The sequence below is a fragment of the Necator americanus genome, chromosome II, assembly GCF_031761385.1.
Source record: "Necator americanus strain Aroian chromosome II, whole genome shotgun sequence".
Taxonomy (NCBI): domain Eukaryota; kingdom Metazoa; phylum Nematoda; class Chromadorea; order Rhabditida; family Ancylostomatidae; genus Necator; species Necator americanus.
Genome location: NC_087372.1, coordinates 34,356,850 through 34,370,415, shown reverse-complemented (window position 1 = coordinate 34,370,415; position 13,566 = coordinate 34,356,850). Strand labels below are relative to the sequence as shown.

Below are 13,566 nucleotides of genomic sequence, written 5' to 3'. Positions count from 1 at the left end.
GGAAAACCGGTCCGAATATTTCTTTATTTTCTTTTTTCCTTTTCTTATCTCTGCTACACTATAAAAAATGAACTTTTGACTGTTGATCCAAGAAATAAAAATAAAAATAAACTGAAAGACTGCTTAAACATTGATTCTTTCTTAATTTTCGGATTTCTTTTTCGTTTTTTTCTTTTTTTCTACAGTGTAATACACAGCAGTCTTTTAACGCCTCATTAATCCACATAAATTCATTTTTAGGACTAAAAACTCAGAAGAGAGAATTAATCGATCGCTACGTAGAAAACAGTGTTCGCATGATTTATTCAAGTGAAAATTATTCAAAGAATTCTCAAAAATTCCAACCAGTCAATAGGGAGAGCATAGGTTTATTCAACTCTTAAAACTAAACAATTTTTTATTTCTAAAGATAGAACGCATTTTTTGATGTCCTTTCACGGATGGAAATTTTTGAAATTTACTTTGGTGAATTTTTTTTTCTTCTTACACTGGACTATGATCAATGATCGTGACGATGTTGTTTGTTGCATTTTCATGGAAACAGCGATATTTTCTGCCAGAACTTCTTTACGACATTATTTTATTTTCGAATTTGAACACTTATCCATCACTGCTATTTTGAACACCGATTTATTTTACAGCAGCAGAACTTTCCGCTCATTTATTTGTTTTGAAGTTTGGAATTAAACAAAACGGCCTGTGTTGTCGTTTCTGTGATGTATTTTCAGGCTGGGCCCTTCGCCCAACGCATTGGCGGGCAACCAATATCAATTAATTAACATCACATTAATTACGGTAATTCAATTATGCTTAGTGTCAACTAATGCAAATTGCTATTGTGACTCGTACTGTAATGATCGGCTCTGCCGCTCCGGCGCTCACATGCCCCTAATATTCATTTCCACCTTATGTTCCGAACGGATCGAAAACTGTTCTTTTCAGATACGATCCTCGCAAATTTTCTCGAAATAGAAATTCTCTTTTTCTGCAAGAACTACGTTTAAAAAAAGCTGGGTAGATCTGTTTTGGCTCGGCTCGACCACTCCCAGGTGACCTTCTCAGATAAATTTCCTTAAGTATCGAAGCAGTAAGGTGTTTCGTCAAATTCTATGATCCTCAACATTTCTCCATTCATTCATTCATTCATTCATTCACTTAGTTTCATTGATTCCTTCAGCTGATCAGGATAATCATTGGAAAAAAGCGATCCATCACTTATTAACTAAGTTACTTATAACCAGTTGTGCTTTCTTTCCTCTATCCAGTCAAAAAAAGGTTGGGGAAATAAGTGCAGCATTTGCTACAAACAACTTTGCAGATTTTTTTCCCGAAAATTGCTTTCGGAGCGGAAATTGAGCTAGAGTTAGGAAAATTTTCGTTTTTCTAATTTTTGGAGCGGATATTCCATTCATGGGCGAACTGCTTCTGTTAGGTGATGAAGGGAGACGACGAGAGAGGAGGATGTGGAAGTAAAAGAAGAGTAGGAGAAGGAGGACAGGATGGATGGACTTCGTTATAGTGCAGACTCCCTTTACGTATTGCTTAATATCGCTGAAAATCCTCAATGTAATGTAAAGGATTCCTTTCACATAACAGAACACTTTTATTTCATTCATTTCCGTTACGGTAGCATCGGAACCAATTGCAAGATCGCCAAAACAAAAGTGGACTTAGGTGATGAGGCAGAAGCGAAGCCAAGCAGTCTGAGTTCACTGTGCTCTGCGTTGCGTTTCTTACGTTTTCTTTCGGGAATTTGTTTAAATATATATGTTTACTATCAATTTTGTACTTGTCTACTAATTCTACTCTACTACTATAGTCTTCATAACAACGTTAACGTTTTTTTTTAATGAGAATGAAAGTGAAACATTATTTTTACTTTCCTTTTCATCTTTTGTACATAACTTTCCAAGCATAGTATCATAGTAGGGTCAAAATGACATGAAGCACGTACGCAATTGCGTACGCGGCTTCTCTCGAGGCGCTTCGGTGGAGCGTTGCGGCTAGGCTGCGTACTGGAACACTTGCTGACACCATTCATCGCTGCAGTTTACGACGGTCCCATCTCGGTTCCAACTGCTGTTCCTCCACTGCGTCGTTTCGAGCGGGTACGCAAGTGCACCACAACTACACTCTCTGATTCCTGTCGTTTTGACGCGACTATACATCTCCGGAAATAGTTCATTAAAAAAAAATCCCGAAAATATGGTGCAATATCTTTAATATTTCTCGTCACGTCATTGCGTAAAAATGATCGGGAGCTCGATGCAGTTACGCACTTAGTGTCGATGAGTGGTATCGATGAGGGTCCCATCTCGATTCGAACCGCTATGTACGCTGCAGCGTACCGCTTCGAGCGCAGCCGCCCACGCAACTGCACCGAGTTTCCGGTCCGGTTTTGACCTAACCGTACCATTTTTGACTAACCCTCCCGCATGTATCGATAATCGATGTCCGGCACATTCCATCCTACCGACGTGATCCTCACACCACATCTGCTCCTGTTTTACTGCTAACAACAAAATTCGATTGCGGACGTTTTAAGCTAGAAATTGTTCTATTCATGTCGCTGAAGAGATTACTGCATCGGTGGGTCCTGTTACTGTGTGTGTGTATGTGTATGTATGATTTGTTGCATGTCACTAAATCATCATCACATAGAAATCAAGTTCCACTTTTACCACCAACAGCAGGAAAGCAGCATTGTAATACAGTACAGCTGCAATTCTTTCTGTAATATGACCAATTGTATCGTTTAAAGTTTAATGACAACTAGAAGCTGGCTGGTTACAGCTTTGCCCCCTGGTCGACGCTTCAAGCTTACAGTTTAAAGTTGTCACCTTGACGCTTTAGGTCGCAAGGTGACAAGCGTATTTTAAATGTAACTACACGTAAATACATAAATATTTTTAAAGTGTACATGTAAGCAGCAGCACATGTGGATGACGATAGTATATGATGTATGAATTTTTTATTATAAACTGAAAAACTTCAACTAACTAAACAAAAAAAAATTTAAAAAAAACTTTAAATACTTTCAACTGAGAAATACTTACAAGAATTAGGGAGCAAATTCGAGAACGAAATAAAGTGTGGATGGACAAGTAATTTTTTTCCAACTGAAATGAACAATAAAACTGAAAGCAGCGGGCCTTTTGTAGGTATTTTTTCGGATTACAGTCACCATGACTCGTGACTACCCGCCTAAAACTGTCAAAGGGTAAAAGTTCTCCATAGTCCCTATAAAAGATCGTGTATCTCCACGTTCTCTGTTCTTCTTCTGGAAAACTCGCCGAGATGGACCTGGATTTATGTTTTTGTATTTTTGGAAAACTCGCCGAGATGGACCTGGATTTATGTTTTTCTTATTTTGCGGAACCGAGATTTTTCTCGTAAAACTTCATTTAAGCACTGATGTTTCGACGACATCGTATTTATCAAAGGCCTGGAAAATGTTCGAGATTTTTGATGCCATGAATATTTCATCAAACTCCTCCTTTATATTTTGGTGTGCATGACAAAGAAAAAATCGTGTTTTTAATGCATGACCCGCTTCGATTGATCACACGGCTTCATTCATGGCCGCAAAAACGCGTGATACACCGGTGAGTCACGCGTAGCATATCAGTATGGGTGTATGTTTTCGTTTTGTAACGACGCGCTTTCGTCGTTTTCTTATAGTCTTACTTATTGTTGGCAATAGTTGAGGCTTCTACTATCCATAACAATCAATTAATCATCGATCAATCAATTGATCACGGTCAAAATTATTTGTTTACCCACTTTTTTTTATTCTGCTTCCCATCTTAAAGTCGTAGGCGGTCGTGCCAGTCGGGCGGGTTTTCATGGTGAATGTCATTCTAGTTTTTTTTTTCAAGTCATGCCTGGATACTCTGTGAAATTTGATTGAAATTTCTAGAACTTTCTTTAACGTCCATTTTTATATAAATATCGATAAGTTCTGGAAAAAAAACCGAGCCGGTACTAAATCTCAATCCTCCGTTCGGGCACGAAATCTGAAGTTACAGATTTTATCGGGCTTCTTAGAGGGATTTGAGATTTGAGCTTAAAGGGACCTCTAAACTTTCATTCTGAATCCACGAATAAATTATCTTCTAAAAGTTTTTTTTTAATTTAGTGAAATGACTTATTACACAAATATTCTGTATCTAATTTTGTAATATGAAAAAAGAAAAAGTCCAGATTTTCCTAATCAGCTTCCTTGTGTTTAATTTACCCTGTATTTGCAGATAAAAGAGCCATGAGCTAATTATTGGCTGTTTAAAGCCTTTGTTCATCTAATAATCATCATAGGTGCAATAGAGAGGAGTCGGATCTTCCTCAGAATCCTCATAGGCAAAAAAAAATCCCTTTTTCGCCTGCTGCTTTCCCCTACAACAATCACGTTCACGTAATACAGTAAATTTTGTGTGCAGCCTAATTTTAATTTCTTACCGGTTCGAGAATAATTCGTGGTGTTCATCAATATTGGAGGTCATCAATCAATCAATATTAATCCACGCTATGGATCACCGATCACTGTTGTATCAGGTTATCCTATAAGTTTTTGTCTTTACACGGTCATCAACTTCTAATTCACAGCAATCTGAATCGCAGGGCAAAAGAATCAATAATTTATCAGATCAATAGAAGGAGATATTGACTATTTTGTTGACTTTTATTGTTGATTGCAATTTGTTGCTGTTGTTGAATAAGGAATGGAAACATCAGAAAATTCGGAATAAAAACTTATAGGACCCAATAAATACATTGGAGATCGACATTAATGGAAGACATATCAACAATAAAACAACAGAAAAATGACGAGGAAATGGTTCCCTTCTTCCCTCGAGTATTTCCCATTTTATTTATCTCAGAAGTTGTTGTTAAAGCTGTCTAATAAATAAAATACAAACAAACCTATGGAAAAGCCTAATATCAGTATTGATTACTCCTCAAAACCAATCATATAAGTCCAGTAAACGCTATTTCTGAGTAAAAATTCTTCTATACAATGAAAAAGGCCACAATTCAAAGGTTTTTAAACGAACTTATAGCCTCGACTGATCTATTTCTGCGTAAAGTTACTGTAAAAATTGAACAATCGCCTTCCATCATCGGATCACGAGAGATTGTGTGCTCGGGAGCAGAGGCGGCCGCAGCGCAACCGCACCGCGCCCGGCGTCCACAGAACCGGATTTGCTTGCCGGCTATCATCTGTGCCCGGTGATCGGTGGACTGTTTTCACCGTAGCACCTGTTCGTCATCACCTGTCGTATCGCTTATTCAATTTGTTTTGTTACAGTTTATGTCCTTTTCGTACGTTTTCTATTGATTGATCACAAATATCTGTTTATAGTATCTGTTTACAGTATCTGTTTACAGAATGGTGCAGAAACTCGAGAATGAGCCCACCGCTGACGATCAGCCGAAGAATCCACCATCTCCTAAAAGTCGTCTCGCTGTTTTGAAGAGGAATAAGAAACGTGAGTCATTTTTTTCCGATATTGTCATTTTTCGTATGAGCTTCGTTGACGTCACGAGGACAATCCGCCCATTCATCGATTTATTGATTGATTTATCGATTGGAGATTGTATTTTTATTGTAGCCTCCTGGAAGTCTCCTTTGAATCTCTTTTTGCCTTCATGTCTCGGATGGTAAATAATTTCCAAAGATTTTTGAAATTTTGTTATTGATATACTAATATAGTGTATATATAATATATGCGTTTTTGAATTTGTGAAACTGACCCTTTCTTGTGGGGGTTGAATTTGTAGATATTTTGATAGAGTGTGTAGTTCATTGATATTCTCTGAATCTTTGCAGTCTGTGGCAAAACCATCCCGAACCTATTTTCACTTCAAATTCTTTGCTTTCTTTTTCTCGAATTTAAGATAAATGTGTCTGTTTCTCAGGAAATATTCGTTTTTCTTTTGCCCAAACAGTCGTCGTTCAAAAAGTGATCGTGTCAACGCTCGGTTTTTTTTTCGTATCGGAAAATATTGGTATCATAAATATGAGCTTAAATGCGGCTATTTGTTTTCATTTCAATAATCCTTCGTATTTTATCGGCTTATACATGTTCACACGTTTATTATACAACAAACAAACAAACAAGGAAGTCATGGCACTAGTTGGGATCATTCGGACTTTTTACATTCTATGTATGGGTCTGTTTTCAGCAGCGGCTACGTCGGATCCGTTTCGGTTTCAAGGAAATGGTGTCACTTACAAGGTAACTGTTACGTTTCGACTCATATAACCATCTTAAGTGCCAAACCTATACAGAGATGGAAAATTTCGCTTTATTCGAATTAAATTCTTCTTTAGTGTGCAGGTATTATTGTGGGAAGAAAGTTCAGTAAGATTCGATAACACAATTGAGACCATATCGTTCGACTTCCAACTGGAACTCGCTTAGAATCAATCTTTCCGTTATTTTTTCATGTATTGCGAAACATGATGTTTAGTCTGAACTGCGTTATCAACGCAGAACGTTCCTAGAATAGTTACTTATGGCTTTTAGGGGAAATTGATCGGCGAACGTGATGTGGAGAGCGCTCGAGGAGATGCAATGTGTGCAGATGCTATGAGAGCAGTAAAAGCAGCTGTAAAAGCTGCAGGTGCACACAAAACTCGCATCATTCTTCAGATAAATATCGATGGAATCAAAATTGTCGATGAAAAGAGTAATGTGAGTTTGAAGAGGTCGTCTATCCCATTATATATTACATTCCAAGTGTTATTGATACATATTTGCCTTTACGTTCCGTCTTCAAATTACGTTTACTTGCACTTTTCAACTGCATCACAATGCAAATAAAATCAACGCTCAAATCCAAATACCATTAGGTTAGGAGAATAACGACTATTTTGACAGCTGTATTTTGTGTTTCATGAGAGGATAAAGTGGGGGAATTGCATCTGTTCACTTTTTCCCTTTATGGATTTTTTTTTCGTTGAGAAATCTGATAATTATTGGTCATGCTTCTCAAAAATGGGTACTTGACTTCGACACGGTATTCGATTTTTGAACCAAATTAAGTTTTGCAGAAGTTTATCAGTTGTCCTTTCATTTCTCTTTTCGTGATGAAGAACTGAATTTTCGCAAGTACAATACTAAAAAACGAGTTGAGAGGTCCTTAGTTTTGTATGGAAGTAAAATATTCATGAAGTAGACATGTTACTTCTTTTGAAATGGTCGAAAAGCTCAAATGATTTGTTGCAGAGTTTTCTAATTCTAAAAACGAATCTATCATTTTTTTAGGCTATCTTACATAACTTCCCAGTTTCGAGAGTGTCGTTTATAGCTCGTGATACTACTGATGCTAGAGCTTTTGGAATAGTTTTCGGGCAACCAGACAGTGAGTATTCGCGGAAGGAGTTTTCTCCATTTATGAACGAGTTTCGAATAGGTTTGTTCAGATAAATATAAATTCTATGGAATCAAAACTGCTCAGACTGCTGACCAAGCTGTTCTTGCTATTCGAGATATGTTCCAGGTGAAGGGATATATAGTCATTAAATATTGATTTCAAAGGTATAATTCTTTCTATTGTAGGTGGTATTCGAAATGAAGAAAAAACATATAGAACAAGTTAAACAACAGCAGGAAGAACGAAAAACTGGCAAGGTTAGTTCTTCCATTGTTCTGCTACCTTCCCCGATGTTTCTCCTATCGTTTCTTTCCCATGCAGGTAAATAACTTCTGTTCCTGATTTCTTAAATCCAGTGTTTGTCTTTAAGATTTTATTAAAGAAACGTGATAATATCATCTTACGTGGTTGCTATCTTGACGGGGCAATGTCAGCATAGCTAAGAGGATACAGGTGCTTCCATTTAAAAAAAAATGGTCATGATCCCAAACTACATCGATGGAGCTGCGCTCGAAGTGGCGCAGTGGAGACAGCGGTTGGAATCGATGTGTGACCATCTGCTTGGAGCGCATCCGCTTACGCAACTGCTACCATGTTTTATTTCTTCCTGATCCTTCTATATGTAAACAAATAACAAAAGTAATAGCAAAGAAAGAAATCTCTTTTTTTTCTGTTTCCTTCAGTTCATTTTTTGGATTCGTACGCTTCGCAAAAAGGTTTGGTTCTACTTTGCTTATTTGTTTCACAAACAGCTAGTGCTCGCTTAGAAAACGTTTAACTACTCTTTTGAATATTTTGCACCTTTTTTATGCGACCTTTCGAATGCAGTAATGGTTCGACCAGAATGATGCAAAAGTAGTTGAGAATTTTTTTAATGTGTGCTAAAATCAGATGACTATATATCTGGATATATTATTTTGCTTGTAGTCCTCACAAAGTCCAACACATATGCAGATTAGGTAGCAAATATTTCTGCAGTTTTTTTTTTGTCGTTTCCAAAACTGGCCCATTCAATTTTAGCTTTCTTCTTCACTTTTTTGAGAGCAACTGGCTCTTTTCACCAGACTCTGCAAGGGAAAGTTGGTTCGGGTAGTCGGCGAGCGATTGAGCTTTGCTCCATTTTCATTGTGTAGGTAGATTAAATCATATGAAAGGAGTTGGACCTCTGTTGAGTCATTTTTCTCACGAATGTTTTACAAAATCCTGTAGCCTACTGTCAGCTGTAGAACGATTAGTGGTCTGCCGTAGGATGTCTGAAGCGCCTGTTAGGTATGACATGTTCAGAATGAAAGATTTATATATTTGAAAGAGATTCTCTATTCTTATTCATTAAATAAGACCGCACCTTTTTCAGAACAGTGTGGATTTTTTTTTAGCAAAAGGAACACCTATTTGATTGAATCGGCTGCATGTTTTCCAACTTTCCTTTTATATATTTCTCTTCTTATATTTATTGCTTTTATTTATTTCTTTTCTTTCATTTATTTCCTTTTTAACTTAATTTGAGGCCTTCCACATTGTGCTATTTGCATTCATTTCGCACCAATATCGTACTTAAGCTACTACAGACCGGAAAAGAAAATATGGCGATAATGTGAACACATGACGCAATTGCAAAGAAAAATCGGTCATTCACGAACTGGATAGGCAGCTAGGATGTTTTCCTACCTCAACTTTCGTCTTACCAATAGTCAGGAATTGCTGAACTTCTTTCGTTTGCGATCGTGTTTGAAAATGACGAACCGGTTTTCGTACGGTGTGTTTCGTCAGGGCAGAAACGAGATAAAGTCGTATTCCAGCGCACCTGACGCTAATGCTTTTTCCAACATTATGAATGAGAGGAAGAGGGACGTCTTTTCCGAGAATGGGAAGATCGTGTTATGAAAAGGCAGTCTATTATTAGTTAACTTTGTGATCACTCGATATTGGTTATCTCCGTGATGACATGGTATGTGAAAAAAAAGAAAATTTAGAAAATTAGAAAGAACCTTAGAAAAGAAGAAACTTAGAAAATGAAGACTTTGTTTTTAATGTTAAACAACTGAAGGAACTACTACTCTTTTCACTTAATCTTTTTCAAAACTTCCGATCATTTGGATTTCATATGGCATAACTAACATTTGTAGGAACCATAGAAGGAAGCGTTTCTTGATTAGCCGGAAAATTATATGTTGGAATGATTTTGTAGAAATACAAAGTTGTATATGGGAAAGCTAAAATTCTTCTTTAGTATTCTGACTTACTCCGGATTATCTGATTCTGATTGGATGCGTCCTTGTTGCTGAAAAAGGAGAACGATATGATTCCTTTCTTTGATTCAATTAGATTACCCTAGTTTCGAACAGTTGTTCAAGAATCGATATAAAACGAGATTGGAGCGAACGGTTGGAATTAATTGCAAGAGATGGTGTATGTTGTGACAGAATTTGAAAAGAAATAGGATTCTAGAACACTGTGAAGGAGGAATGCATGCAGTACAGGTTCAAATTCGTTGAAATATGATCTCTTCTGATAAGTGATAGAAACAAGGAGCGGGAACCGGTAGAAATTTTCGTCTCTAAAATGTACCTCACCGTTTCTTTAGTGAAAGTCAAAGGAATTTTGCATCTATGGGTGAAACTAAAGATCTTATCTAGCATTTTTGCTATAGCCGGATCTGTTCATTCTTTCTTCATGTTCATAATGTGTAAAATTATGCGCGAAAAACGTGGAATTTCTTATTTTTATCCAATTAGTGTAATCATTGTAAAAAGTCATTCATCGCCACTTTCAATTTTCTTAAAGTTCCTAATTTTAATTAATTTTAAGTACTTCCTACTTGATTTTCTTTTAAGTTGCTTGTAAAACTCGGCATATTAGAGATGCAGCACTTATGGTTAGGTAGCGTTTTTCTTTGCCGTTTTTCCACGTTATCGACTTTCCATTGTTGTCATTTGAAAGCTTTCGTATCCGTACGGTGTGTTTCGTGAGGGAAGAAACGAGATAAGCTAGTATTCTAGCGCACTTGGTGCTAATTCTTTCCCCAACAGTGTGAAAAGGGAGCCCATTGGCGGTTAACTTTGTGGTCGTTTGAAATGGAATACATAAAAAGCCACTCATTTTGCATAATTTTTCCAAAATTTCTTATTATTTAAATGCAGAACTGACTTAGTCGTAAAGGAGCGTTTCGTTATAACATTTTGACAACCGTTGGGATTTCTCTACTATGAGTTGCTAGATTCTACCACTTTCATATAATTTTGTCGACACTATCGATTAGATAACCCTCATTTTCCAATCTTCTATTGAGTAGTCTTGAGTAAATAGAAAAGTGCTCTCAGAGGTAGTGAGACAGAATGAATATTTCCAAGCTATTTGGTTAAATTTTGATCATTGCCTTTGCCTCACGTAGTTGTGACCAAAAAATGAACTTCACCGTTACCCATGAATGTTTACAGAGAGTTTTATGTAAGCATAACAGCTGGCCGTGTTTACTTGTTTTTCCTGCTCTACTGTTTAGCACGGAATTTGAGGTCAAACTTTCGCGTTTCGTATTTGTTCTCGACCAACTCTACATTCTGATGAGATCATTTGGTTGGATATATATACTACTTTACTTTACTACTTTACTATATATACTACTGTAGTCACCTGTAAACTCGGATTTTGTTGCCTTTAACGGAATTTTCAAATATCGTAGGAATAGATAATTTTAAAAAAAGCATTCTCAAGTCTACCATCCTTTTCGGTATTCGGAAATGGAAAGGAGATCTTTTTTTTTTGGTCCACGTGTCAGGGGTTTCTTTTTTCTGCTTCCTTTTCGACAAATACAACTACCTTTTGAAACACCTTAATTGTAGAGGATTTCCGTTTTCTTTACGACTGTTTTTGGAACAGTTGCAGTGCAAATCATCACCATGTTTTGTAACATGGCCTCATTGCAGGAGACAGAACCGGCTGCCGGGGTAGCTGTTGCCGATTTGTTAGACTTGGAAACAGAAGTTCAGCAAATTCAACAAGGATTGCAACAACTGGAACAGATTCCGACAGGAACGGATGCGTTCGGTTCGACACCGTTCGCTGATCCTTTCCAGGACAGTTTTGTTGGCAATGTAAGTTCGTGCAGCATATCACCTCAAGCCTAATTTGGCTTGTGTTGAAGAAGTTCGTGTTCACTAGCCGCGAAAATCACTTGAAATGTAGGGGGAAGCAATAATGGGGCTCTATTCGGGTATCTTAAATTTACAACGTTCGTTATCACCAAATTTTGTAATTTGAGCCCTCGTCCTAATGAGCAAAAAGATTTTGACTTTCTCCTATTTCCAAGCAAGAAATATGCAACAATTAATAGAATGCAGCTAGAAGGGTGATTTTAAAGAAGTAAGTAAGGATCAGCAACGTAGGATTGTAGCTAGGGCTAACACACAAGTGCGTAACTAGATTTGTTTGGAACATTGTTTAATTTATGCTAGGATGGCTCTCATTTACGCTTGTGAAGAGGCAATATCATTTATCTAATCATTAATCCTTAACACATTCCAATTCTCGATAAATCTTCCATTATAGAGCCATCTACATGGTTCACGTACATTCTGTTAACCTTTTTTTTTTTGATTTTTCTCTCCAAATTCCCGAACTTAAAGATGATACTAAGAAGCCTAGGAAGTAACAGTGTCATAGGCGGTGTCTCAGTTGTTGGCCCTTTGTTTTCTTTTTGCAACTTTCCTGACTAATAAAGTTAAGCAATTTCGACAGAATTCTGCGGTTTGTTCACTATGAGCTTCTCTTTAGAGTCCTTTGGTGAACGGGTCAAGTATGAATACATCGCTTACTAGCTCTACTCAACCTCAGTATCCGTCGCAGTTTCCACCGCATTCACAGAATGCTGGCTGGCTCCGTCAACCTGGGATGCCGCTACAAGTTCCACCGTCCACTATGCAGGTATTTTTCACTTCTAACTGCTACTGGACAACTGGTCAGTTATCATGTCGCAAATAATCTTAGGTTCCCGTAGCTCAAGCGCATGCTCCTTTTGTTGACGCATGGGGTGCTCCTCAAATAACACATACACAGAGCACACCAGCCTTTGTTCCAAACGGATTTTCAGTGAGTTCTTTCTTTGACTCTTCATCTTTAACTGATTTTTGTGCTATCAAATCCCTTTTTTATAGGAAACTAATCCATTTGCATCTGTTGCTGTCGCTACTCAACACGTGTCACCGCAGACTCGTGATCCATTTGACACACGAAATGTTTTACATGTTCCGCAAACCATACCGACTGGATATGCAGCAGATTGGGGGATGAAAGAAAACGCTGCGCCACAAATGCAGCATGCGAGCTCGTTCACGACAACTAATTGCTTTGGAGATAATAAGTGAGGTTTCTGAAATTACGACCAAGTTCTAAATGTGTGGTTATTTTCTTCGTTTACAGTTCTCAAAATCAAAACCAAACTAAATGGGAGGAGCCGCGTAAAGTGACGTCATTGGAGGAGGCGTTCACGAAGCTTGTGGATATGAATGCTCTTGTTGCACGACCAGCGAACGATACGAAGAAGAATCCGTTCGAACACATTCTGAATCCACCTAAGGTTTTACTTTCAACTACTACGATAATTTACTGTTGCTCTAGGCTAGACGAAAGACACTACAGTACAATTGCTGGAGTTTCATATTTGAAGTGTTTCAAGAGGAACATCATAAGAAAAATTATTACGGTTCATTTGCGTATAATAAGTAGTTTGTTCGAAAAAAAACGTAGATAGTTTAATATGGAGTCAGATAGTATTACTGTTCCAAGAGAGAAAATTTCATTTATATAGTAGGGTCAATACGAGTTGGAGCTTTGTGCAGTCGCGTAAACAGTGCGATGATTCCAGCAGTTGCGTTTGAGGTGGGACTGGTCCCAATCTAACTGTAGAGATGAGCGGAGCTAGCCAGGGTCCCATCTCAGTCGCAAGTGCTACGCTCCACCGCGCCTGTTCAAGCGTAACTGGCCAAGCAGGTGCTTCAGGTTTCAAGTCGCTTTGACCGGGCCATATTTGTGCTAATCCACACTATTATTATGCTTTGACTATTTATCCAAAAGGATCTAGCGAACTTTCATTTCCAGGCATCTCTGAACGCACTGGGTGCGATGCCAATGCATCCTCCGCCTGCAGTAATGGCAAATCACGCGGATCCCTTTGGCGACGACTTCTTCCGCTAA

General features: G+C 37.8%; 1 protein-coding gene across 1 annotated transcript; it reads left to right on the top strand.

The window, feature by feature from the left end:
* Positions 1 to 2,563: 2,563 nt before the first annotated feature.
* On the top strand, positions 2,564 to 13,566 carry RB195_020398 (uncharacterized protein; the record flags this gene model as incomplete). Its single annotated transcript, XM_013441410.2, has 13 exons — positions 2,564 to 2,589; positions 5,386 to 5,486; positions 6,184 to 6,236; positions 6,528 to 6,695; positions 7,269 to 7,365; positions 7,427 to 7,503; positions 7,563 to 7,634; positions 11,301 to 11,468; positions 12,148 to 12,297; positions 12,361 to 12,462; positions 12,528 to 12,733; positions 12,793 to 12,949; positions 13,471 to 13,566. 13 exons carry the CDS (start codon positions 2,564 to 2,566, stop codon positions 13,564 to 13,566), a joined length of 1,473 nt encoding a protein of 490 aa, XP_013296864.2.